General features: G+C 38.3%; 1 protein-coding gene across 2 annotated transcripts in view; it reads left to right on the top strand.

The window, feature by feature from the left end:
• The window catches only part of POU6F2 (POU class 6 homeobox 2), a 259,099-nt gene that overhangs the window by 153,304 nt on the left and 82,091 nt on the right, over window positions 1–23,704 (top strand). For both annotated transcript variants that reach the window (XM_058832032.1, XM_058832031.1), the window contains one exon: window positions 8,418–8,728. In XM_058832032.1, the coding sequence (XP_058688015.1) occupies window positions 8,418–8,728 (311 nt within the window). The remainder of the gene's footprint in view (window positions 1–8,417; window positions 8,729–23,704) is intronic.

Raw genomic sequence — 23,704 nt, 5'->3', positions numbered from 1 at the left:
TTTGGCTGATGAAGAGTAGAGACAGGAAAGAAATCTCATGTTCAGACACTCTCATCTTACTGTGAGCTAAAACTGAGCAATCAGTCCATCTGTGCCAAATACCAACTGCACAGTCTAAAACCCTTTTTTCCCTATTATTTAACTTTGTTTTGAATCTCTCCACAAGTAAAATAAACTAGAAGAAGGGATAAGGCAGATTGCCTCAAACTGACCTGTAGTCAGCTTAAATATTGCAAAGAGAAAACAGCTATAGATACTATGGTATGTTTTGAAATGCACATAACTAAATGCAGTGTTCTTAATTATGCATGGCATATGATAAAAATCATGGAAGATTCTTAAAGACAGCAAAATAGAGCTACTGTGAGCCAACTGTAGGCAAATATTTGGTACCTTGCTGGTGGTACATACCTTCAGGAATAACTTGTGGTATAACAGATCACCAAATGAAAGTTCACCTCCCAGCTCTCCTATAATTATTGGTGTGGAGGTAGTTGCATAGTCTGGAGAAACACTGATCCTTCATCTAAAGAAAGAACACCTCTATCTTCTGCTCACATAGTGATGTTACAGTACCTAGCACAGCATCTCCTCACCAGCCTGCGCTCGAGATTGTTTCTGGACCACAGCTATTAAAGCAATGTCCCTTGTGACTCAGACAAAGATTTTTAGCCCATTTTTATTCTTCTGTGCCTGGCGAAGAATACCACATTCAACATGGTACTGCATTTGTGTGCCCGCTGGTGAGGAGTGGCATTCAGTCCCTACCTCAGGGACTGGGAGCATTGCAGCCATGTGTTTTGTTTTGCTTTGTATTCTCCCCCACCTTTTTTACCTGGTTACTGCTATTTTTAATTTTTCATGTCTAGGGAAAAGCACAAGTTCAAGGCTATATTGAGAAAAACAGGGCCTGTTAACAAGGTTGAAGCTCAAGTCACTGCTCCAGCAGAGAATTTGTGTGCAGCAAGGTAGAACTGCCATTTTTGCACCTGGTTCTTGTAGTTGCTGTTGTAGTTTTATTGATTGTAAAGAGAAGAAGTGGATTGCACTGCATTTTTTTTCCCTTTCTCCTTACAGTGTATATGTTGCTGTTTTCTAAGTCATTCCATGGCCTCTTCTCACTGCTGTTCAGCTAACTTCTGTGGCTGGAATTCATACACAAAGAACAGAATTTACAGGTGCTTGACTCTTAGAGTTCTTAATAGAAAACAGAGTTTCAAGTCTTTTTCTTTCAGAAAAGACTGGAAGTGAAGATTGATAGAAACATGGTTACAATGAGCATCTGAGACGTGAAAGCTAACACTCATACAAAGTCACCTGCTGGACACTGTAGCCTGAGGCTGGGAGAATGTGACATTATCCTATGCCATTCCCAGGACACTTTCACAAACTCAGCCTACAAACCAACCTTTTAAACCACAAACATTTTGATCTGCTATTTGATTGCATTATTAAAAAGAAAAACAACACACACAAACACACACATGTACAAAATACCCTGTACATTTCACTTATAGTTATTTCATTTTTATTTATAATTCCCAATCTTCAAAGAACAATTCCTGAAGTTACAAATGGATAAATATTTATTTGTCCAAAGAGCCATTTAACATAAAAAATTATAGAAGATGCAACTGCAGCTGTATTATCTGAAAGAATGCAAAATCACTCTGAAACCACCAAGCAGTTCAACAAGTTCCTCTTCATGAGACTCTGCCCCAAAGCCTCACATAGGATGTCAGGAGAAATGGCAGGATACCTGGTGGACTGGGACTCTCTGAACTGTAAGATGGGATTCTGCACAACCTTTTCCAAGGCTTCTGGGGCTGTATATTGTTGCACTGTTTTCTCTACAAGTTTTGCTACTTTGAGTATGTCAAACAATCTGCATAAGTGCCACTGAAATTATGGTTCCCATCAATAATAGAGCATCTGAAAAAGTAAAGGAGAGAAAAGATAAGCTGCAGTTCCTCTCATTAAAGGTTGTATGTGCAGAGAATGCACAGATTTTCTCTTATGTCCATTATAAATCATGGTCATTGTTCTCTGAGTCAGAAGATTGTTGTTTCAAAGTTAATTTCTTTGTGTCATTCATCCATTCCCAGTCATATCCTTTCAGCTGTGAAATCTTACACTGGGTTCTGTTGGCCTTTAAATGATAATCTTTTCATTGTCAATTAGTTTCTTGCTAATGAGTCCTGAAGAATTTTTCCCACAAATTAGGAGGTTATCTTAAATTCTGGTCCACAGGAACATTGTTATAGGCTCAATATGGTTTGGAAATCCACTATGTAGGAGTACCATGCCACTCAAATTCATGTTCTGTTCTATTCTTAGACAATCTGGAACTGGCTCTGCACTCTGTAATCAGAAAACTGCTTTTATCTGGCATAAAGACATAATTGTAAGACTCTACACTTGATCTGTGAGTTGTGTTTTCAGAAAAAAAAAAAAAAAGGCTGGTAAAATTTAAGAATTTACCATATCTATATTACTTGTTTGACACACAGACTTTGGCATTCAAACAATTACAGTGTTGTCATGCTATGCTTAATTGCCTGTCTTTGAAGGAGAATTCCAAGACAAGTCATCCTGATTGATCCCCTGTGTCTTGACGATACCCCAACTCCAGTTAACATTTCAACCATTTGTACAATATGATACCTAAGGTCCCATTTGAAGTGAGAAAGCAAATAGCTTATTAAAGTCTAATTTCTGCAGCTTGTTCTTGCCTTTGGGCATTTTAAATAGGTTAATGCAATTTTTACAATACACTCAGGGAACTTTACTCACTTTAGAGTGTTGTCATAAACTAGAGGAAAATAGCCCCTAGATTATCTTAAAGCAGAAATTATTCTAAATAAAGTCGTCCTGATACTTAGTCAAGCTCTCCACCTTAGAACTTTTCTTCTTTCTTTTTTTTTTTTTATTTCTTAAGATTTTAGCAGATTATTCTACATTTTAAAGTTTGGTAAGGAAAACAAAATGTCAGATTTATTTAATGCAGTGGATCATTTTTCAGGGAAGCTCCAGTACTCATCAAAATGTAGACACCACAGGCACCATATAACTTATGATGGCTTTATCCTTAATACTTCCTTTTTATTGCCTACATTCTTTAAAGTGCATTTAGTGCTCATGAATAATGCTGGATGTGACAACGAGAGAAAGTGAAGTCCTCTGTTTATCTGGACAATTGGTGCAGAGGACTATTGGCAATACGAGTTTCTCCCCAAACCCCATCTGTGTTTTGCAGCTGTAACTTTGAGGGATCACCTTTAGGAACAAGGAGATGTCTTGAAATGTGAACTCTTTCCATTCTTAGCCTCTCTGCTGAAAGTGAAAATAAAGATGTCAATTGAAACCGTTCAAGACCATAGTCTTTTTGATCTTCCTCATTAGACGTTTTGAGACCATCACTTATTAAATTACACAATTTATTACCTTGACTATGTGGCACATTTCTTCCAATGCAGACAGGCTCTCTGTGGATATCTGTGTGTGAATACGACTTCTATACATTTATACATCTTCTGTATGGTAGAAAACATGCAAAAGCACCATTAAAGTGCAATGACTTTTGTTCCCTATATTGACCTAGGCTGAGTTTGAACCAGTGGTTTAGAAATAACATGCTCTGTATCCCATTACTAATCTCTTCAGCCACAAGTCCAGCCCTTCAGGGATTTTTTTTTTTTTTCATAAAGAGGATGCTAACATATTTAACAGAACTTGCATTGTACTCTCAAAAAGAAAATCCGAGCATATGGAAAAACACGGCTATTTGACTAACCTACCCCTCATTACCCAGGAGGGAGAGAATGTAAACACAGGCTTGCATTAGATTGTTCAGTGTGTGTATTCAATCTTTAGAAATCTGTTTCAAAGAAAAGAAAGGCATAAGCCTCATTAAAAGAGAAACAACAGGGTGGAAAAAAAAGCGAGCCATGTCAGCTCAAACTCAAGCCCAGATGCTTAAGTTAGTTACACTTTTCAGTTTAAGGCAATGCAAATCCATTCTCCATTACTGGGGACGTGGAAAAAGGCATTAAGCCCTTGAAATGGCAAGAGTCAAATTCTGTGCTCAGTCAAATAGGAAAAGGTTTAATGTATGATTTTCTTCTTTTTAGTCCATTGTACATTGTATCAAGGCACTGAAGAACAACTGTGCAATTACGTAAATAGGAGGAGAGAAGCTAGAGTAGCACAATGGTTTGTAAGCTAAAATTGTTTCTTATTCCTCCTACCCCTCCTTCCTCTTTACACAGAAACAAACATGCACAAAACATTAATAAAATAAATCAGACATTATGTGAAGCTTATCCACAAGAGCAGATTCTAGATACAATTTGAATCCCTGAATATTAATTTGATCTTCTGCCAAGCACTGTAGAGGTCTTAAGAATCTGAGTTTACATTGTGAAGGAAAGGTGAAAAAGGAGTCCTAATTTTAAATTGTTTTCATTATATAAACATTTGTGAGCATACTTATCTTCCTTGCTTTTTGGAGAATCATGATTAAACACTAAAATGTATGTTTTAACATAAAGCACAACCAGGGATATTCCCCTACTTATGTCACAATATATTAGTCAGGGGCATCAGACAATTGTTACTATTTTCTGTTAATCAGGCTTGGGAAATAAAGACAGAGTCTCTTCAGTTTGCCCACTACGACAATGCTTCAGTCATCCCCTTGTCATGGATCAGACTGCTTCTTTCAGCATGGCTGCCTCAGAGGTGAATTTTCCCCATTGTAACACTCTACTTGGCAGAAGGGCATTTTCATTTTATTTCAGTTTCCTGTGCAGGTAACCAGCAGAGGAATAGAATATGAAATTACATATTTTGTGTGAATATTGTAAATGCATGGCAACACTATGCCTGAGGTATCCCCCAAAGAAAATCAAGGAGGAGTATGTACCTTAGGTCATAACTTTCTCTAATCCACCAAGTAGCCTGAGATCTGTGACAAGTATTGCAGTAGATGACCTAGGAGATCAGAAAGTTTGCTTTCACTGCCTCTTGACCATTGATTTGCACCACTTAACTCCATGCCTTGTATTCTAATGTAAATGCTTTGACACTATGAGTAAGTATAATCTGCTTAAGGTAGGATCATAAACCGTGGGGTGATCTCATGGAAAGAGATGTCTGTTGAACCATAGGTTTTAAAACCCCTCACGACATTGTTTCTTCATAGATATTAGTTATATTTGCCATCTTCTTGGATACCTGGTATATATTCAACATGTATTTTTTTAGGGAGAGTTGAAATGTCACAAAGCTTTTGTGGATTTTCCTCAGTTTTTCATAGCTGGCATACATTTTTAGTTGTGTCTCTTTTAAAGCAATGTACTTTATGTTGACCTTTTTAACCATAGAGAGAACTTTCTGCAATTCTTTGCAAGCCTTTTTAATTCTTGAATGCAATTGTGAAAGTAGCACTTTTCACTAAAATATGTCAAAGTTTTACCCAGCTGTTAGCCAGTAAGTCATAAAAAAGATTCCTGTGAGGTAGGCAGTGCATGTTATCTTTTATACATGCAGACATAGCACTGTTGTACCACCTGAAATTCCATCAGGCTCCGAGCTCTGCAGAAAGTGACAAATGCTAGACAGGTATACGATTTATAATGGATGAGCTATGCAAGCAAGCTCTGGGAGTTGGATTGGATTTGATTGCAAACAATAATATGACACAACCCCTGCTGTGGACGGTACACACATTGTGAGAGGCAGTACAACCTGGCAGCACGAGCACCAGACTGCAGGCATGATCCTGAGCCCTAAACCCACCTTCATGGTACACCTACTGTGTGGTTTTCAGAACACCTTGTCTGATCTAACAGTCCTTCTTCCAATTCCCTATCTGTTTGTTTAGCAACAGCATGTTAAACAATCATACCTCTCTAAGACACTTCAATGCAATTTATAGCTCAGCATGATGATGGGCTTCAGAGGGGCTTTTTAAAGGAATTACATGAAAACACAAGTTACTTGAATAATTTTCTGCAGTTGCTAGCAATAAACTCAGAAAATTTTCCATGAAGTAACTACTCTCCATTAATCAGATTATCCTTCAGGGAACATCTTCTACCCCAGGAAAAAAATGTTTTCATTTCCAGTACAGAAGTGAATGGTAGAGATATCAATCTTCCTGAATTCACCAACATTTAAGTTGTACTGAGACACTGAGCAGTACTGAAAGCTAAGCTTTTCTAGTCCTAGAGAAGGTTTTGTCTCCTCCTGTCCAACTGTCTACGTACAACATAAAACAGTCCCTCATTCCTCTCCATGAGCCATGTGGATTAGAAGTTATGCTTCTGTGGGATGTCATTTAATTAATTTCTATATTGAAGTCTGTGGATGCAGTAAGGGTCAGTTTGAAGTCTTGGTTCTGGTTATCATGCAGTCTGCTAAGCTATCACAGGTGAAGAAATGGCCTACACTATAGAAGGAGCTGGTCTAGATTTCTTTTTTCCTCATGGGAATGGTACGGGTCTTTCTGCCTCTATGTACATCCCTACAGATAGAATTGGTGAATGGTTTTCCTTGCCATCTGAGATGATTCATGCTATGAATCATTAATTTGTCTGTGCAGTTGCTTTCTTGTATACACACCTTTGTTCTCATATGCCTTGGATTATATTGCCACTCACTACTCTGTTGACTTTGGGGCATTTAGGTACAAATTCTCATTAGGGAACTGATGGGAGTTTTCCCTTACTTCTCTAGGGTGATATTCTTGTGCATGAGATACTACGTATGTTCTTAATTTGACTGTTACTCTGCTTTGTGTTGAAACACAAAATTTCTTTGAGTAACTTTCTTGATAGAAACATATTGGTGTTATCAATCCTCCTTTGTGTTATTAGGATTCTTTGTTGAAGTCACATACATGTGGGTATAATTCTTGTTAAGGCGTATTTCTAGTTTGATTCCTGCATCTGTTGAAAGAAAATTTAGAGCAGCTATGAGCATGGGAATGGAAAGCCAACAGCTCTTCTTATCAAGTCTTATACTTTTCCTTCTTACATCCTTTTCTGGCTTACCCTTTCTGCCTCATCTTTCTCCATTTTCTTTTCTTTTTCTTTTTCTTATTCCAGTTTATGGCTCATTGATTTCATAAGTCGCACCAAGACCTGAGGTTCAGCCTCAGGGCATAGACATCTAGAAAGCTGAAATAGGGACGTCAGCATGAAAAGAAAGTGGAGATGACTTGGCTTTATCTGCCAGTCCACAAATAACTTGGTCAACAGAGTTTCTGGCCATTAAATCTGAGTGCCATTTTAAAAATAACAAATTTAATTCATTCCCAGTTTACTTTTGCTTTTGTGGATAGAAATTATAATACAGGGTGGTGCTGGCAAAGCAGTATACAGGGTGAAAAATATCATAATGACCTTGCAAGCTGTTTCCCTTGAGATCTTATAGCTAACTAATTCAACTCTTAAGATGTTGATTAACATGGGTATGGCTGGAGACCGAGGTGACTTATTCTGGACATAATCCCAGGAAGCATCAGTCTTCTGTGATGCTCTTGCTGCTGCTTAAAGCTGTTCTTCTTTAGTGACATCCCTATGACACACTTCCTGTCTTCCTGAATTTAATGAGTGTCCTAGTCAGTTTGAAAGTGTCTCTGGGAAATAAAGTTTGCTCCTTTGTGCCAGCAGGTTGATGTAAGCCACGCACTTCCAAACATCACGTTTGAAGCATATGCTAGCAAACACAACAGACCTTAACTATCAGGAGCAAGTGAGCAGTGCAAGTTACAAGAAGGAATTTATAGCTTTTAGATGTGAATTATAAGGAGCAGTTCTTATTTCAGAGACACACACATTTTATTAGGTATTTTTTGCTCCCTAGGCATTGCACAAGAAATTTCACAGCTGAATGTTTTATTTCCTGATACCTACTGCATAATGACACGACAAAGTTCTTTTCAGAGTATCCTTTATTTTATGACTATGGCTCCCTCCTCCTTTATATAAAAGCACTGGTTCGTGTTATGAGATCTTGCTATACTTACAAGTACAGTGACAATCTGTTCCTCTCTTCTCTAGGCAGATAAAATTCCCATTTTCTTCACTGGTAATCTTGTCTGAGCAATGAATCCTGGTCAACTCTGAGCCCCATCCTGTGGGGATCCTAGGGGCATTCCCTAGCCCTTTCAAAGGTTTGCTTTCATTGCCTCCAGGGAAATCTGGCTCTTTATCACAGAATTATACAGGCAGAACCACAGGCTACTATTGATGGGGACAATTTCTTCCCACATCCTGAAATCCAGGGCCACCTGTCCTCAGAAAGCAGTGTGCCCCTCAATGTAACAGAACCAGAATTTTATCCAGAATACCTTTAACATAGTAGGTATTACTGAAACTTGTATAACTCCCTTCCCTCTCTTCAATTCACAGCTACCTCATCCCTGAACTCCCAGCTTCAACAGCTTCAGCATCTTCAGCAACTCCAGCATCATCAACAGCAGCAGCAGCAGCAAAGCCAGCAGCAGCAGCAGCAAGCTCAGCAGGCACAGACTCCACAGCCAACCCAGCAGACTCAGCAATCACAGCCACAGCCATCAGCACCACCACAGCAGACCCAAACACAGTCCCAGAGCCAGAGCCAACCACCTCCAGCCTCACAGTCCTCCAGCTCCCCTCAGAAACCCAGCCAGTCACCAGGGCATGGCCTCCCATCTCCTCTTACTTCACCAAATCCACTGCAGGTAGGACGCTACATACAAACCCCTAAAGGTCTAAAACCAGCATGTGCATTCTCTTTTACTGCAAGGGGAAACCAAGTGAAGGTTTTGTCTTCCGACCACACAGGCTGAGAAATTCCACCTTGTATTACTCAATCCTTATGGACATTCAGCTTAAAACAACTAAAAGGCCTGATAAACCAGAAAAGCATACCTAATGATGTTTCTAGTGTGGCCTGCAGCTTCCCTGGACAAGATCCTGAAGTTGCGGACTGCAACATTCTAGGATTCTGCTTCCTGAAGAGTAAAGGTCTTTTGCTTTTAAAGTCAATATTGTAAAACCCATAGAAAACTCTCTAATTTTTTCCACAGATTCATCATGTGACATTCACAAATGGCAATTGCCCAGCAGTCACCCTTTATCATAACTTAAGAGGATAACTATATTAGCATTTCATTAGGAGATGATCCTGACTGTCAGCTTCTGTTGATAGACATGTGCAAGGGATGGATGCATTACCTCTCCTCTTGAAATCACAGTCCTAATTTTTATCCTGCTAATAATCAAATATTTCTGCTAAGGCTCTTAGTATAGAATCCAAAACTAAGGATGCTAGTTAATGCCGCTCATAGATGCTCACTCCAATTACATGATTATTTTTTAATGGACCAACAGCTACCTCATCCATACTGATGCTCAGCCCTGCCCATCTTAGAAGTCCTGGGCAGAAAGAGGAGAGCTCTGGTCCAGTGGTCCTATGTTCTTAGAGTTGGGTGTTCTTGCACTACATGTGTCGTGCTACACTCACATTGTGCAAGAACAGCTTTGACTGTACCCATAGGTAGTGTGATTCCACACATCAGAGTAGGCTGTGAAGTGACTGGAGTCTCATTCACTAGACAGTGAAACTGAACTTAGAAACCAGAAAAGTCTCTCTCAACTTCAGTCTCTAAATTTTGAGACACCACTTAAAATATTTTATCCACACTGATGGATTTGGATCTATTTCGTGCAGAAATAAAACTGTATTAGCTTAATAATTAAACAATCCTTTTCTAGACAATTAAGGGAATTGGTTTATAAGAAGCTTTTCTTGCATGTGGTCAGTTAAACCTGCATTAATCTGAGCTTCAACTAAATTGCATCAAACTGATTTTTTAAATGGTTTAGATAATAGATTTAAAAGTCTGCAAGAGATGTGTCCTTGCTTGCTGAACTTTTTCTTAGAGCAGAAAATAATGTTTCCAAAGCTTCCCTGTATTTTCTTAAGGACTACATATGCATCACTTAATGCCCAATCTATCATGCTTTGGGTGCTTTGGGGCTTTTTTGTATGCAGATTATTGACATACAGAGACACAGATATTTTCAGGGGAGCTTCTGTTATATTTTATTGTTTTGGTACAGCTGTAATATATGCACACTAACTGTATGTATTTTCCTAAAACTGCCTGCTAAATATTGTGCTTCAAAAGTCATTCTACAAACAGAGCAAATGCACACATAAAAATTAGAGCTGGAGTAGGGAAGAAGTGGGGTTATCTCAGACAACATAGCTCAAGAGGGTTATACTAACACTGAACCTGAGGTCTTAAGTCTTATATAGCCTTTGGTCCCAAAGTAAATCAGATGAATGTGAGTAGTTCCAGTCTTGTCTGTGATCTACAGGTGCTTTCAACTGTTAGTTTCCCTAATTTTCAAAAGTACAATAAAAGTAAGTAAAACCTTTCCTGGTAGGTGCCAGTGACAGTACTTCTACACAGATACCTTGGCATATCTCTCTCTTTAGCATCTCTATGCTCACAACTACCAATCTGAAGGCAGTCTGGATGTGGCAGACTCAACAGAAGTGACAGAAGGAAGCCAAGTGCTCTGAGGTGTTTTTAGTTCAAACACTATCCCTTGAGCATTTTAGGAATTGGGATTACATTCAATGAAAGACACCAGTGTGAGAGGTCTGGCATTCCCCCTGGGCTGAGCTCAGCCAGTTGCATGACTGGGATACTTTCAGAACAGTAGTGAAGGGATGAGAAGTCATTAGGTGTTAGCTCTGGCTCAGCATTAAAAACTTGCTAATGAATTGTGGGATAAGTAGTTTTAATGGTCTTTCCTCTCTGACTCTCACCATTTAAATTTCCATGAAATCCCAAAGTTTGTTCACAGATAGAAATACACTATGTACTGACAATCAGGAGAGAAGCCAGAACTGAGCACACTACTTCAGCCCTTGCCTTAAGTGTTGCATGAAGGATCATTACTTTGGCCTTCTAGCCATCTCTACAGCATTTCTACAGCAAGTGTAGCATTGCTCAAGCTTCCCTAAAAGTAATTAAGTCTTGAAGCATGCTCTGTCATATTACCAGGAATTCTGAGACACTTTTATATACAAATAAATGACACACAGATTTATTTCCAGAGGAACTGATGTTGTATTTTGTATATGGTTGTCTGGGTACTTTTCCAAATCAGAGCAGTGGTAAGATCTCCCCCATGAAACTTGTCTTTCCATTCTAAATCCCACAGAGAAAGGCTGCTTTACCCTTGTACATCCATCCTGAGGGCTGGATGTGAAATTATTTCCTTTCACACAGGCAGTTTAAAAAAAAAACAAACAAAAAAACCAAAACAACAAAAGATGGGAGCACATGTTTGGCAGCAGTTCCTCATAATAGCAGCTTAGAATGTGGATTTTTTAAATGTCCAATGTTCCAACTTAAAAATCAACCTAAAACAAAAGTCAGGTATTATGTCCTCTAGGGTAATGTTCTTTATGAACTAGAGTGAAATGGATTTTCTTTAAAGAATATTAAGGGAATAAAGAACAACTAAGTTAAAGTTTGACAGCTAAAATTTTATTTCTGAATTCTTGACTTTTTTCATGTGGGCTTTATCCTCTTACATTATTCAGGATCTGTCTGAAAGATATTAGTTTAAAAAAACACAACCTCAAAAAATTGTCACAGAAAGTCAGTAATTCAGGGGGATGATTGTGTTTGTTTCAAAAAACTGAAGGATAACAGCAATTACATCTCAAAATGTACAGATGCTGTCATGTCCTTCAGAAGGCAAATTAAATGAAAGTCACTTGCTTAGGTATACCTGGGTGAGGTACTTTGCTAGCTGATCGGAAATTAATAATGCCGGTGCAGTATACACCAGCTAAAAGTCTCAGAATTATTCTTGTCAGATTATTCTGTAATACTCTGCTTTAATTTTATCACTATTCTTTATATGATTCAGTGGGCTGGATTGTAGTTACAAAACTACTTTTTATGGGATCTTTTAATGATTGTGTAGAAAGACGTAAAACCTCCCTTTTGGTTCCAGGATATGAATTTTTTGCTAACATTAATGGAGATGCTCCAGATTTACACTGGTAAAGGCCAAACACTGCAGAACCAAGGTCACTGTTGATTTGCAAGAGACAACAACCAGAGAAGAATTTTTAAAAACTGAACTCTCAGGAAGTGATGGGTCAAGCAGATGACAGAAGACTTTCATCCCTCCCTTCAAAAATGGTGAAATTCCTCATAAAGATAATCATAGTCTGATTTTTTTTCATTGTCTCAATTGCCTAAAACAAAGGAATCCAGAGGTGAAAGACAACCTGTCTCATGTCACAAGTTGAGGACTTCAAAACCTTTACCTCTGGGAAAATATACTTCTCCAAATATCCTGTGAATGTTTAGTGTTATTATATGCAAAACATATGGGTTCTTGAATGGTCAGCATGTTGCAACTTCAAAGGATAGTTACCACATCTTACAGAGTTTCCATGCAATTCAAATTTTGAAATCATAAGAACTTTATTATATGCAGTATAAAATCAGATGATCATAGTACTAAGTAGCTAATTATCCTGTTTGACTACCAGAATAAGGAACTTTCTACCAGCAAAATATATTTAGCTGGCTCCAAAAAAAAGGTTAGCTTCTAGTGCTGACACTCACTGTATATTTTAGAGATAGGGAGAAGATGAATGTACACATAGCCAGACCTGCAAAGGAAAAGCTACACTATAGGAATAGACGAATTGTCAATGATTTCTACTGTTGTTTGTGTGTGAATAGGAACAGACAAACAGGAAATCCCCCAGAGATTTTCTTACTGTAAAATTATTCTGACCGTTTTCAGAACTCTTTCCTGAAGAGTCTCTTTTGTCACAGAAGTCTACCTACAATAACTGCAGCTGATGGAAGATGATGAGTGAGAAAAAAAATAACAATAAAAATAAGGAAGAAGGGAAGTGAGGAGATGACAACAGCACAAAAATCTTCCAAGTAACAGCAAACTCTAGGATACCAAAACCAAAACCTCCTTCAGATTAAATTTTCATACTAATCTTAAATAATGTATTTGGATACTCAACACTTTTATAACAAAGGAACAAAGAAAAGCAGAAAGGCTGAAATACTCAGCTGTAAATGAGGGAGAATATGTACACACATGTCTGAGGCTCCAATAGTCACACAAAACAAACTGCCCCTTCCCTTTCCACCCAGCCTCATTCAATGGTTAGCTTCTCATTAAGGAAGAATCAGCTTTGAAGAAATCTCAGTGTTTTCTGAGACTTGGACATATTTACATATCTTCAAGATACAGAAGTCACAACCAAGTCTCTTCTTTCAGCTTGATAAAGGCCAGATTTTCAAGGATTGTGCTTGGGATCTGTCTTTATGATCGTGTTAGCATCCAAGACTTGTTATATTTTTCTCATGCTTATTGAATCCTGAGATTAAGAAAACTTGATTGAGATTATGACACCAGTAATCCCACTGAGTTTGGTGGGTTGCTTTGTTTTGCTAAAATTATCTAACCTCTTCTGCATAAGATACTGTGCAATGTATGACTGATTGAATCTGTTCCCAAGTTGCTTAGTAATCAATTTGACAAAGAAATATTTTATAAATGGTGAGTAAATGCACTGCTTTGGACACACACAGACGTGGTTATTACCCACTGCAAATGCTGTTGTGATTCAAACACTTTCCTTTTGGTTTTGTGCTCTTTTTACCACTGCAGTGGCTCCATGAACCACACAGACATTGCTTCTTCACAAACTTGACCTTTGCTTGAGAAATTGTTGGGTTTGAGTTTCAGTGCCACCAGGGCCTCCTTTCTTCTTTTTCTCTTACCTCCTCTGGCACTTCCATGGTCATACTCATCCTTTCTGGGTCTTCCACCAGCTGGGCTGCTCTGGTAGGACAATATGGCAATTTATCCTGGCTGGACACTCGGGAGCCTCTGCACTATGCTGTACCCTGGCTCTGGTGCACAGTGCAGAGACATGCAGTTTCCTGCTATGGCTAGCTTGTTTGAGGGCTGCTATTATTCATGTCTCCCTGAAGATTCATAGGTGTCATTTCCACAGAAAAGCTCGTTTCAGCTGTGTGTAAGACTCACGTCCATCCACACAGTGTGTATGAAGAATTCCAGTTCTTCTCGTTAACAGTCTTCCTTCTCCCAGAAGTTCATTGCTTTTTGGGGTCTTTAAGGCATTGGTACTTCCCCCTGTAAAGCTGTTTAATACTGCATTTAAACAGAGCAGAGATGTCAAACAGTCTCAAACAGACTTTATAAGCACATCTTCTCATTTCCTGAGGAAACCTCTCAAGTGGAGCACTGGCTGCCTGGTCCATCCAAATATGCTCTGCTGCTGTTGCTATTTCGGAAGCACAAGGAAGACTGGTGTCTGACTCACATTTAAAGCAAAGGAAATTAATCTTTGAGCAAAACAACTGGCATTATTAGCACCCAAGGGGCAGATGCTGAGGCTAATAACGGAAACCATTTGCTAGAGAATTCTCTGAAGGAGAGGAGAGTAGAGCTGTTTGCCCAGCAAACAGCTTGCTCTGGCTTCTGAAATGGGAGCATTTAATAAACTCCCTTAAGCAACTGAAGTATTTAATAAAGGGGAAAATAAATAAATAAATAAATAAATAAATAAATAAATAAATAACATCCTCCCAGAACAAATTTGGAAAAGGATACATATCCCATAAGCCATTTCCAAAGCCTCTCAAGGTAGAAGGTAGGACCCTTGGGGATCTTAAGGACAGAAAAAGTTGGCACAGCCCCTCAGATACTCATAAATCAATCTTTTCTGCTATCATTCATTTATCTGAATTTATTTTTTCACTCATATTTCCAAAATATTTTAAAGAAAGTAGAGAATATTCTAAAGCATTACTTTATTTTCCCCTATTTTTCACATTCCCCATCTCTCTGTATTTAAAAAAATGCAAGTCATCACAGGTTTCTAGTTTTGCAGGAAAGTAATTTTCTACTTGGAAACAAGTGGACTGAGTGAACATTGAGAACCTGGTGGGCTTAGGTCTTATTGAATTTATGGAGAAAAATTTTGTAAGTGGTATAGTCCTGATGTTGTATCATTAAAGCTCATTGTGCAAAAAAGCACCTAAAAGAGGTAGCTCAGCTCCTACATACTGTTATGGAGAAAAAAAATCCCAACATTGTAGACTGTGTTTTAAACTTTAAAATTAAGCCTTTTTTTGGCAATGCTGCTGAGATCTATCAGACTGTCCACTTCTGGATACTGTTTGTGGTTTTAGCAGATGCAGGTGTTTAAGAACAGTAATACTTTCTCCTTTTTATTGGTAGCCAGAACGTTTTGAGAGAGTAACTAAGCACAGGCCTGGAGATTACGAAATTTGCTTAAGTGTTAATGGGTTGATTGCTGAGTTACAGTCTGCCGTCTTTACTGGAAATTGATTGACTAGTGCTGCAGGTCTTCACACTTGATGCTCGGATTTGACTCGAAAATTCTGCCAAGTCTTTTACTCTGAAATTTATCTTAATTAGATCTGAAAGACCTGCCACAGCAGAATAGTCACACCGATTAAAATGAAAAACAGGAGAAATTACTGATCAAATTAATCATAATGTCGGGTTACAGCTGTAGGTCTGATGTAATTTGCCACTCCAGTGAGTTACATCGGCCCAGGCAGAGGAAAGAGAGCTGGTTTTACGCTGATCCGTAACACCAGGCAGCTTCAGGCAGCCCATCAGGATGCTTGTTCCTTTCATTCTCTTGGCTTATTCTGACCTTAGAGGTGCAACTAGAAACAATTTAGGCAAAAGAAAAAATATCCTTTTATCGAAGGGGTTAGACTGGAAACATGAGCTTTCCAAATCTTTCTTGTTCCATTTTTTGCCCTTCTCCACCAGAATTCTACTTTTGTTAGAAGTAATAAACAATTATGTGAAAACTGGAAAACTAATAAGTCAGAGGTTACCACCTCAGACACAGTCAGAAAATGTGTCTAAGAACTCCTTGTGGGTTAGGACATGAGGAAATTAGGATCATTTAAACAAATGGGCATTTAGCAGCACATGTACTTCTGTCATGATTAGACACTGGCCAAACTCCAGGCACCCACGAAAGTCACTCACTCACCCTCCCTTGCCACAGCAGGACAGAGGAGAGAAAAAAAATTTCAACAAAGGGTTAATGAGTTTAGTTGAGCTGTGGACCAGGAGAAAATACTACATGGGAAAACATGTTCAGCTTAGAAGTATAAAGTGAATTTTAGTTACTAATAAAGTCAGAGGTGGATAATGAGAACTAAAATAAGCCCTTTTTTTCCCCAGCCCCTCCCTCTTTCCCACCGACAACACTGGGAGAATTGAGCGTTTTACTCAATTCATTGCCTGAAGTTTTGTTCTGACGCTCAGGGAGAGGAGTCCTTCCCCTGCTACACCGTGGGGTCCCTTCCCATGGGAGATAGTTCTCAGTGAACTTCTCCAGTGTAGTTCCAATCTCACGAGCAGCAGTCCTGCCAAAACTGCTGCAGTGTGAGTTCCTCCCACAGGCACACAGTCCTCCCAGCTGCAGTGTGGGTCACTCTTCCATGGGCTGCAGCCTTCCAAGGACAGGCTGCTCCAGCCTGGAAGCAGGGACACCCTGTCTCTCTCCACCAGGAGGGAGGGATCCTCTCCCACTGGATCACAGCCTCCTCCAGGCATCCACCTGCTCCAGCATGAGCACCTCCCCCATGGGCTGTGGGTGGATCTCTGCATCCCCCATGGATCCCCATGGGCTGCAGGGGCTCAGCTGCTGCACCATGGTCATCACCACAGCCTCCAGGGGAATCTCAGCTCTGGTGCCTGGAGCAGCTCCTGCCCCTCCTTCTCCCCTGACCTTGGTGTCTCCATGTTGTTTCTCTCACATGTTCTCACCACCTTCTATGGCTAGGAAAAACTGTGCCCCACTTTGTTTTGATTTTCTTCTTAAATATGTTATCACAGAGGCGTTACCAACATCTCTAATTGGCCCAGTTTTGGCGAGCAGCATGTCCATCTTCAGACCCATCAGGGATTGGCTCAGCCAGACATGATAGAAGCTTCCAGCAGCTTCTCACAGAAGCCACCTCTGGGGCCCCTTTGCTACCAAAAACCGAGCTGTGCAAAACCAACACACCTTTTAGCAAGTAGGAAATCAATAATGAGACTTGATAAAATTGTAGATACAATGCTCCTAAAAATTATTTTTAAATTTTGTACTTATCATATATTCTGCTATGTATTACAACCTTTGGTTTTTAATATACAAATTACCAATTGAATCCATGTTGATAGGAGATGGGTTGTGGGTCTTAAGGGGCCCCAGCATAATATTTTCATCTGGAGAACATACCTTCTACAATTCTCCTAGTATTTGTTCCACCAGCAAGGTTTGAAAGATTTTTAGGACAGCTTGTCTTGTAGCACCACTGTAATTTTTGCTGCTGATTCAGGACAAAGTCAAGAAATAAAGAAATTTGCGGCCAGCTGAGAAAGGAAATGAAGTAAAGGAAAGGGAGCAAGAAAGGATAGATGGGCACTATGAGTCTCAGAAAAAAAAAATTCTTATCTCTGAAATGCACACCATTTTTATTATGATAGTGTAATAACTTAGATTACTCATGAATTTTCTAAGTGTTTTTTCTTTCCAACAATGATGTAATTCTATAAGGTTGGTTTCATCCTTGCCCAAAATTTCCTTTTAATTTTCTGGTTAAGCCTGGTAAATTGAAATAACTAAGTATACCTTTTGCTTAAAATCAGTTTAATATGTTTATAAAAAATTATTATACTGAATTGCCTAAAAAATATTGTCTTAGCAAAATAAATTGAAAATATTTTAATTCATGGTGATGATTTCAAAACTGCTAGACTACATAATTTTCAAATGCAAAGCTTTTTACTGAGACATTTCAATGCTCCATTTTTGCATCATAAATTGCATGATAAATTAGGATAATTTCAGCTAATTTCCCACAAGACAGGAACTTGACTTATTTTGGATAGCTTAGACATGACCTAATATCCTGTTTGGAATCCAGTTGGAGAACCAGGTTAGGTTATATTTGTGAAAGAGACTGGAAGGCAAAGCTGAGCTTCCAGAAGACAAAACTTGACATATGGAAGCAGTACCTCATGTATTGCTAGGATTATCATTTTACTAAAGGAATCATGATGGTGCATTCTGGTTCTTACAAGCGATGAGATTTTTTTAAAGTAGAAATCACCTCTGCAATGTCTTTGTATAACTATTAAGAAATATTTACATGCTTGTAAAAAGCATTGAGGAAGCACTCAGATTTGGGAGGATCCTAGTCTTTGAGCAAAAATACTGATACTACAAAGAAAACCCTAAAATATAGGCCCAGCTACATTACAGAAGGGTGCTCTTTTCTAGAGATGGCAAGTAAATTGGTATCAAAAATGATTTGGAATGAATGTGATAATAAGTGGTATAAAAATTGTTTTCAATGTGCTCATGATTTTCACCGTATTAACTCTATAACTATTCAGCCTTCTAGAGAGCCAAATCCAGCTGGACTGCTGTCTTTGTCTCTTACTATTTTTGTCCCAGTCTGGGACAAGAGTCCACAATCCTTGTGGACTGGTGGCTTCAGCTGGAGCAGGACAGAAAATGGTACAGGGCAGATGTCCTCTTTGCCTTTTCCCAGGAACTTGGGTATACCTCATGGAGTGACAAATAGACCTGCCAGTGAGGATGCTCCATGGGCCATGGGGCAGGTGAGGACTAGGGCTGTAGTGGGATCAAGATATAGGAAGTGGCAAGTAGGGAGAAGTCAGTCTCATTTCCAGAATTCATCTGAGGGTGCAGTTTCCATCAAAGTAGGATTCCTTAAGGACAGGGAAGAAAAGGAAAATGTTGGGAGGAGGAGAAGGGAGAAAAAAATGCCTTTATTACTCAAAGTGCTTTTATTCCTACTGGCATATTCTAATGGGAAAGATAAAGGGAAAAAAATACAGTATTGGTATTGTAAAAGACTGAAATTTTATCACTGATCACCATTCTGGAATAAGATGCTTTATGCATTTCCATCCTACCTCTGTGTCTGCAACTTTTTACTTTATAACAAGACCTAACTGCACTATGAGGGAAGAAGGCAGAAGGTTTCTCACAGCACTCAAATGAGACAGGAGCAAGCTCAACATGCTACTGTGGATGATTCCTGCTCTTCTCCCTTCCCAACTTTATAGAACTGCAGCTGCCTTGTTTGGGTTTTTTTAGCTGTCTTCTGACTCTGAAACATGTTCTCCATGCAATCAAAATGTGTCTGACAGAATTTTCAGTTCATGTAAAACAAATATAAAAATAAACAGATCTTGAGAAAACCAAGCCATTCTAAAAATCCTTGATGTTTTCCCCATAGACGTTCAAAGACTATGTCTAGGGGGAAATCACTGGCACTTCAAATGTAAAAGCAGGTATAGAGATAACAGATGTCAGTCCTGTAGACCCAAACTTGGCAGTCCACGCTCTCATGAGTGAAAACTACAGGAGAAGGAGAGAATTCTTTTGCTGCCATATTAAATCTGCATATTTAGCTCTAATCTCATTATCAAATTATGCCTTTTCTTACTGAATTCACTTTTGACAAATAATTTGCATCAGGAAAGAAAGTGGTATAATAAATATGCTGTTGGAGTCAGGAGCATGAGACTGCAGTCCCAGGTCTGCCACTGTCTGGGATGTCACTCTGCCTTTCTGTTCCTTTGTTGATTCTCCCACCATTGTTTGATCACCACTTTATACTGAAAACCTTTACAGTTTTTGGTATCATGCAATGAGGCCTTGATCTTGCATTGGGCTTCTAAGTACTGCTGCAACACACTAATACTACAAAAGCAAGGAATATTCAAAGGAGGAAACACATAGCACCCGTCACTCTCTCGCTGAGAGTGGTGAATTCAGACTATTACTGTTCACTTCAGAGTACATAGAATTGGTATCCATTTTGTTTTCAAGTATATTGAATATTTTGAAGTTTCTGTCATCTGCTCACTGTGCTGTCAAATGCACTAATGAAAGGTTTTCCTAAAGTTAATTTTCCTGCTCGTAATACAATACCCAAATTTGCTTTAACACTTGAAAAAATCCATCCATACTAAGGAGAATCAGTTGCTTAATCCTAAAATTAAAGGTTATTGCATGCAAGAGAAAATAATTACATGCTCAAAGTATGGAAAAAAGAAAACTTTTTTAATATGTAGGTATTTGTATAATTAAAGACTAATCAAGCATGAAGGCTGCTGACTAAACCAGAAAATGAGATTGTTGGCAAGCAATATTGTAATGTAAATGCCATTTTTGTTTAAGTACTAAGGAGCTGGAGGAGTGATATCCTGAACAGATTAAAAGCAAACAGCATTGATAATAAATATTTATCAGATTTCAAATGAAACACACAGAGATTTTTATATTTTACATGCAAAATATATTGGCATTGAAGTATTCAGTCACTTTTCAAACGTTTGTTCACATCTTCACTTTAAAATGTTGATAACAAGCACTGACTGGTGATAGAAAACAGCTTTAAAACTCAGTCTTAATCTGTAGCAGCATCAGTAATGTGTAGGCAATGGAAAACGACTAAGAGTTGCTAACACAGTTAACTATAGATGTATAAGAACAATTCCTGGGGCTAGATAGTCAGCATTTGAGTGGCCTGAGTATGTTTTACAGTCTTTTTCTTTTTTACAAAATGTTCTCTTTAATGTTTCAAAAACAGAGACAAGCTTCTGATGCTTAAATCCTTGCATGAAACAAATATTTAATAAAGTATTTATGGATACTGGTATTATCTGTATGTGTATATATATATATATATATATATATATATATATATATATATATACAGAAATTAACCCAACATAACCACTGTTTTGTTGTAGAGGACTGATTTAATTAAAGGTCTGTATAATCTTGGGACTGTGTTTTAAGTTTGTGGAAAACTATTGCGCTGGTTAAATGTGCTCATCATACACCTTTGTGTTATGATATTGCAGCCTTAATCTTGTTTAGACGTGGATATAAAGATGTTTGGCTACAAAAGGGGTTCAGAAGAATGAGGAAATGATAGGACATCAAATGTGTTCCCATTCATTTTCTTTTCATTACACTGTTCCCAAAGTTGGCGCTGCTCAGCTTGATGAGGTCCAACAGAAACCATCTCTTAATAAAGCCTGATCATACAACAGTTTAAGCTAATTTAAAACATCCTTTGAAATCTCTGAAAAGAGGCTAAACCCAGTGGTTATGATAGTGAACCAGTGAATGCCTTTGCTTTAGTATATGCGTGGTGGGCCATTGCATCCTTTGTGTTGATGCATACCTCCTGTTGTTTCCTCACAAATTTACTTTTTGGAATAATATTCATCTCACTTGATTATGACTGAGACATACAATAGTATGTCACAGACAGAGTTATTGAGGGAAAGTGACAAAAGGGATTCTTGAATGTAAGGCTGCCTAAAACCTTATCTAATTTTTCCTATCCTAGTGTAATTATATTCTATTTGCCTTTGGACTAAAGGAGTGTAGACAAGTTAAAATTAAATAATACTGTGAAAAAGTCTAATGCTAGTCTCTTGAATAAGCATTGATCAAATTTTCAGAAGGGCTGAGTCACTACAATTGAGATGAACTGTAGAAATTATTATTTAGCCTTCAAAGGAATAAAGATACAGATTTCAACCTCTGCATTTCTTAGAAAAGCCTTGCTTGTGTCTATAGGTTTTATCACAAGAAACTGACAATTTGCAAACGCCAAAATTCAGACTGAGGTCAGCCCAAGCCAGCCTGGCCCAGACAATATTCTGTGTTTATCTGAATTACTGATTTCTTAATGTATAACTTCACAGATGGGCATATGAGTATATTGGCATTAAGGAACTTTATAATAAGTACTTTGTAAGTCCTCTAAGCAATTCATATTTACATTAGTTTAATGATACAAAGGATTATGTTGGTAAAAAAACACTAAGGAAAATAGTCGGAAAAGTACAAAACTTTGTGTGTAGTCAGTCTTGGTCCAACACGAGGAAAGCAGCAGAGGCAGGAAAGCACATTTAGATCAAAGCTATGCAACTGATGGTCTAGGAGCCAGGTCTGACCCATAGGAAGTTTCTATCAAGATACCAGGTGGGCAAATAAAAGAAAAATAAAATACTTTGAAGGCAATTGCACATTTGCTTTACCCTGGGGTGTGTGATTTCTTGTGGGTCATGAGAGCAGCCCAAATACCTAAGAGAGGTGGGCAGGTGAAAAATCTGCCTTTTGATATTTGTTTGTTTGTTTGTTTTTCATACATCGCTGACTGAACCATAGTAGCAAGTTTTAGCTTGCCTGTTAGCAAAAGAGCCTGATTCGTTTTGTCTCAGAAATAACTGTGTCTCCCAAAGATTAGTGATCGTGTAAAGCAATTGATAATTCCTTTTGTGTTTGTTTGTTTATTTTCAAATGTAGTGTAGTATAAAGTCCAATTAACAGTTAACTGATATTTCTAGAAGGGTCATTTACCACAGTTTTCTGTAGAAAACGTAGAATGGTGTAAATTATTTAAAGGCTGAAACAGAAACTTTCACAAATCATTGAACTACCTTGTGTCTTGGAGAGGATATTCCTGGGATATTTACTGGGGGCTCTGCAGGTTGAAAGGGGAATGGAGTCAGCAGAAAAAGAAACAGTACCATACCAAAAGAGCAATTATTCACAAAATAAAAATGAGGTTAATGGTTAGAAATATCAGCGTATATATTTGAAATGCCTTTAGTGTGACTATTAGTTATGAAAAAGTTATGACTGCCAATTTGCACTAAGTACCACATAGTTTTTTCATTGTAACCATGACTCGTATAGCATTCATATATATGGGAAACCTATAAAGAAACCTCAAACCACCTAGTGACATGTAGCATGTCTCCCAGCTCTCTGGCTTTATATTCCTGGACAGCCATCAGCCTAAACAGGGCTTAAAAATGCTCAACACTAGTGTACATCATCTCCATTTACCTCCAGGAATCAATAAGGACATGCAAGCCCCATCTTCAGTGCGTGGTTTTGAAAGCCTTAATCTGATTCTGTAGGCTAACAATATCCTTTACTCCAAGCCATAAAGTGTAGGATCACAGTCCAGGGTATAGCCTCACTTGGAAGCTTGAAGGTCAACCACCATGATGCTGGTTTGGTTCCCAGGACTGTCCAAAAAAGTTTCCATCTTTTCAAAGAGAATCTACCCCTCATCTGAGCAAGAGATATTGAAATTTTTGGATGGGTTTTCTGGACATGCTCAATTTGATTTTGTAATTTTTTCACAGGAAAAAGTCTTTGTACAAGGATTAGGCAAAAAATCAGATCCAAGGATATTCCACCATCTCTACAAATACTTGACTTCAAACCAGAAAAAGAAAACAATAAAAACAGGGCAACTGACAAAACTGTGCATGGATGAAATAAAATTGTTAAATCTGATTTCCTTCAATTTACTTCCTCATATGCACATGAACCCTGTGCCATTTAAGAAGTTTGATTCAAAATAAAGCTCTTAAAACTAGGAAATTGCAGCCCTACAAAAATACTTTTTTGGTGAACTTGTGGAAAGACAGACTTACTAAACACAATCAAAATGCCCAAGAAGTTTCAATTCCAATGGAGTGCAATAAATTTTTCCGCCACATACTTT

The sequence above is a fragment of the Poecile atricapillus genome, chromosome 2 (assembly GCF_030490865.1).
Source record: "Poecile atricapillus isolate bPoeAtr1 chromosome 2, bPoeAtr1.hap1, whole genome shotgun sequence".
Classification (NCBI taxonomy): Eukaryota; Metazoa; Chordata; class Aves; order Passeriformes; family Paridae; genus Poecile; species Poecile atricapillus.
The sequence above is the reverse complement of the archived record's forward strand: the minus strand, read 5'-3'. Positions and strand labels throughout refer to the sequence as shown.